Source organism: Hakea prostrata, chromosome 1 (genome assembly GCF_041222555.1).
Source record: "Hakea prostrata isolate BN-2017 chromosome 1, UWA_Hpros_2, whole genome shotgun sequence".
NCBI classification, from domain to species: domain Eukaryota; kingdom Viridiplantae; phylum Streptophyta; class Magnoliopsida; order Proteales; family Proteaceae; genus Hakea; species Hakea prostrata.
The window spans coordinates 32,436,937-32,441,649 of NC_142600.1; the positions used below are offsets into that span (position 1 = coordinate 32,436,937).

The 4,713-nt window shown below is 37.3% G+C and overlaps 1 protein-coding gene across 1 annotated transcript; it reads right to left on the reverse strand.

Moving 5' to 3' along the window:
- Nucleotides 1-296: 296 nt before the first annotated feature.
- Nucleotides 297-4,359, reverse strand: LOC149028768 (trans-ocimene synthase, chloroplastic-like). Its single transcript, XM_089149169.1, has 7 exons — nt 4,028-4,359; nt 3,662-3,926; nt 2,570-2,954; nt 2,049-2,264; nt 1,806-1,947; nt 1,314-1,577; nt 297-609 (listed from the first exon to the last, which is right to left on the reverse strand). Exons 1-7 carry the CDS (start codon nt 4,313-4,315, stop codon nt 322-324), a joined length of 1,848 nt encoding a protein of 615 aa, XP_089005295.1. The 5' UTR covers nt 4,316-4,359; the 3' UTR covers nt 297-321.
- Nucleotides 4,360-4,713: the final 354 nt, after the last annotated feature.

Here is a 4,713-nt window from a genome sequence, read left to right on the forward strand (position 1 = left end):
TTCGATTCGGATACCTTCTGTAAATTTCTATCGTATATCGGATCGTATTCGGATAGCATTTTACTTATTGGATTCAGATACTAGTGGTATATCTGAATCGAATCAAATCCATTTATAGGTGTAATAGTATGAGTGCATTTGATATATAATTTGAAAGATAAGAGATGTAAAGTATGTAATAGAATAAATTCCAAAGAATATAAATGCAATAGTTTACAACTCAAGGTACGTACATAATTTTCTCAAAATTATACGTATCAACTCTTACCATATCATTGATCAGATGATTGAAACATTTCTCGGAACTTTTAGTCGTGGGAATCAAGAAAGGGGCTCAATGAACAACGAAAGCACTCGATTTTTGGTAACTCCGCCAGAAGTACCAATGCCATCACCATGTTGAAAGATGCACTGGGAAGTTCGAGCCATATTCAAGGCCATGTCCACAACCCATCTGGGCAATCCACAACTTTGGGCACACTCATTAAGCTTTTTCCATGAATCCCTAACCAAGCCTTCTATGTGTTGTCTTGCTTCTCCCTCTAAAACACCTTTCTCCTTCATGTAACACTGTATTGATTTGGGCACATCGCCCCTGTCCATCTCAGCCTTCATTTTCCAGCCACATATATAAACACAACTTTAATAAAATGTTGGAGATTAAGGAACTCTCTATTCTTATATAACAAGGGAAAATGTTAGGTATGCTAGCGATATAACATATGCTAGCACTAAATACATCTTTCTTCCTTTATATTTTTTGAGGCTAGACTCATTCGAAAAAAGGGAAGAGGGAGATAAAAACACAGTGTGTGTAGGATCAAGCACTTTCCGTTGCTCCAAAAGGCCGGACCTGTGGATACGGTGACACTAATATTTCCTTATACTGTAACTAGCAAGCACCCCAGTTCGAGCTTGGAATTGGGCGGACCTAGGGCAACCTCAGCATAGCCTAGCGAGGTCCCAACAATCTCCCCCAGATCCGAAGCAAGATTTTTTGGATAACTGAACATTAGCATAGCCTGTGCAAGGCCCTAAAATCCTCCAAAAATCCCCCCAAACACACCATCAGCCTAGCTCTAATACCACTTGTAAGATTAAGCACTTGCCGTTGCTCCAAAAGTCCAAACCTATGGATACAATGCCACTAATATTTTCTTATACCGTAGCCAGCAAGCACCTCGGTTCGAGCCTAGATCTGGGCGGACCTAGGGTAATCTCAGCATAGCCTAGCGAGGTCCCAACACATAGAGAGCATTATCATTATCGAGTGAATCGAAAGTAATTATATATACACGCATATAAAAACATACCTCGGAAGTTCCAAGGTCATTGGTTAGTCGGGTTATGATAGAAGCCCAATAAAATAAATCACTGGAGCCATGGATCAGGCAATCAAGAGTCTCATCAGCTGGTGGGATGCTACGGCATTCCAGTTGCAAGATACAGCCATGGACCATGGTTATAGGACCACCCACTGTTATCCATGCATTACCCAAGTATTCTTCCAATCCTGGTGTGTACCCCTTATGAAACCATCTTGCTTCCACCAAGTATCCTCTGCAAAGTCTTGCCCACTAATATGACCATGAAATTCATTAAAGCTCTCTTTGTTTTTGCCAAAAAATATGGATCAAATAAATTTTCTTGTAAAGTAATAAACTCCCTTTGTTATGTAGGGTAAAATTGAATCACGACCACAACTTTAGATCTAGACCGTAGGCAGCTCAGTGCTGCACAATTAATTGTGCAGCACTGAAGCAAAATTATTAAAAGAGGATGAATAGAAGGGGAAAGGAAATAACCTCTTCCGTCATGTAGGGTAAGATATTCGAGCCAAGATCCCCTCGTGCATCATAAACAATTCCATTTCCAAAATTGAGGAGTGCGATGTAGCATAACTTCATGTAGTTGGGAAGATCTTCTATGTTTTTGATATCCCACTTGGCAACATCTCAAATTGATTTTAAACCAAGATAATTAGGCAACTAACTATTAATTAGAATGTAAATGTACCTTGCAATGAAGTCTTCTCTAAATTTTACCTTTCAATCGCGTTCGTGAAGAGTTCAAGTTCATCGAGTGATCCATATACATCATAAATGTCATCAATTACTGTTAGTATTGAGATTAATTTGGTGAGCTCTCTTCTACATTTGGAGAATCCAGGTTCATAGATTATCCCAACTGCCCACATGAAATTCTCCACCAGTCGGTCCCTTGCAAAGCAAAGCTTTTTTTCTAATGCCAATTCTCTCCACCACCTACAATAAAATAAAAAATAAAAAATTAAAAGTTAAAAAATTAAAAAAATTTAAAAACATTTTAAAAATTAATAATAATTATTATTATATAAAAATATTTAAATTATTGTATACTAATAACATTGAATATATATATATATATAAGATCTGAGGTTCATCTGAGTCAGTTTATACACATCTCCATGAGGGTAATTTTTTTATATTGAATTTAAATATATGGGCAGTGATATGCCACTGGTCCCAAAATTAATCCGATTTTCAGTTTAAACATATCGTATTCAAATAGGCTTTTTACTAAAAATCACCTGGAAAGCTCCTGTAATTCCTTTTGGTGTACTGACTGCACAATGTTGAAATCCAGCTTCGCTAGCTCAAGCAATAAGGACAAACTCTTCTTCACATTGATATCCTTCTCATAAGCATTTATGGAGTTTCTAGCTTCTAATCTCACCATTCTCCATTGCAATGGAACTTCTAGTGACAGTCTCACTCTTTCTGTGAGATTACTTCCGGACTTTTCCATCAACAATGACTTGAGACTTGAGACACTGAACTCCATGGCATCCTCTAGTAGAGTTTCTCCATTCACTCCAAGATGTGCAGCTTCATACAAGGACAAGAGTCCCTCAGTTTCATCACTTAACCAGTTCTTGAAGTGTCCATTCTTGTTCTTGAATTCATTGAACACGTCTATAAATTAAAACAGATCATCATTTAGGCTCTTTTTGGTATCAATTCTGATTCTCTATTATGCCTATTTAAAGTAAATAAATACAAGAATTCATTATTGGTAAAGAATGAAAAATGGTTTGGTGAATTTTGTCAAAAATAAATTATGGAATAAAAAAATTGGTATATCAAAATAAAAAATTGTTAGAAAATAATAGCGAGCAAGTGAGAAAAGATCAAAGAAAAAAGTACGATTTTTTGTAGAAGAATTTGTATTGACTATTTTACCTTCATCTTAACTATAAAGTTTTAAGTAAACCTTTGCATAAATGAAGGGAATAAAATTAACCAACGGGGGTTGGTCCAAGTGGTAAGCAGCTTGGTTCGCTTAAGCAAGGTTCGGGTATCGAATCATTGTGGATGCAAAAAATCCCCGCTGGGAGACTCACCCACCACAGCCAGGTGTGCGACGCGGGTCGAACCACCAATTTATAAATCGGGGTTGGCAAACCAAAAAAAAAAAGAAGGGAATAAAATTCTGATCATAATTCATAATTTTGGAAGCTTTTCTATTATTTTAAATAAAAACAAAACTGATCATGGATGCCAAACAAACAATTTAAGTATCTCCATTATCAACCAAAAATAATAATAATTAATAAATAAATATCCGTGTTCGTGATCTAGTAGTGAAGATGCAATTTTATTTCTTTATATGTGCAGATCACCTGAACTGATCTGATAACCATGTTGTCGAAGAAGTCGAAACTTTAAGGCAGCAGAGTAAAGATCATCATCATCAATGCCCTCCCAATAACCCAGATGATGAAGACTAAGGGACTCTTTGATCATCTCCTCAAAGTGGTAAGCCACTCCCAGGCGTTGAATCAAATCGATGAGTTTCAACTGAAGCAATGGATCTTGATTGGTAGACTGTATAAGTAGCTTCACCTCTTTCTTGAGCTCCTCTAGGCGAACATAGGAGAGCTCATTCTGCATTAATCCAGACAAGCAAGGGATGAGAGTTTGATACAAGCAATAAAATATAGTAGGTGATCGAAGTGTAGGAATTCAAAAGGGATGAGATTCACAACCGTGTAAGGATTCTTCAGAGTCTGAATGAATTGGTGATCCCAAATGGTAGGATGATAATGGGCCGATCGGCGTTCATGACACTCTTGTGATGCCGACGACTGCACCACCGTCGATGACCACCGTGAGCAGCGTGTGTAGGAGATCGTTGGTTGATACACGTTGCTGCTGCCTCTGTTTTTCAGCCATGAGATAGTTCTGTCGGTAGCCAAAAACGAAGAAGAGAGCTTAGGTATGAAACCCAGTTTCAAGAGTGGCTGAAAGGTAGTTGAAATAGCAGAATGGACCATTTTGATTGATTAGTTGAAGACAACTAATTCGTTTCCAGATTGTTTACAAGACCGTCCTTGAGGATCTAACCGCAAAGCGAGTCTACTTATATAATTGAAGTTTTAAAAAACACGCCAGTTCTTGGAAGCGATCGTGTGGTAGAGAAAGAGATAAGAAAGACCATGCGCTTTTTAAATTTTATGGTTGGCAGAAACCATGCATTAAAAAGATGCTTAAAACCATTAAGAGGAGATAGTAAATTCAATGCATCGATATCTTCTAAATATACTTTTAGTGGTGATCATCACTTTGCGTGTTTCTTGTCCACCAATGTGTGTGTGTTTAGTTTACTTCATTGGTGTCAATATCTTCTAAATATACTTTTAGCGGTCATCATCTCTGTGGTTGTTTCTTGTCC

Coding starts and splice junctions, on each gene's coding strand:
- LOC149028768 (XM_089149169.1), bottom strand. CDS start 4,315: ATGGTCCATTCTGCTATTTCAACTACCTTTCAGCCACTCTTGAAACTG. Junction 2,265..2,569: donor GAATTACAGGAGCTTTCCAG/GTGATTTTTAGT, acceptor ATTTTATTGTAG/GTGGTGGAGAGAATTGGCAT. Junction 610..1,313: donor ATGACCTTGGAACTTCCGAG/GTATGTTTTTAT, acceptor TGGAAAATGAAG/GCTGAGATGGACAGGGGCGA.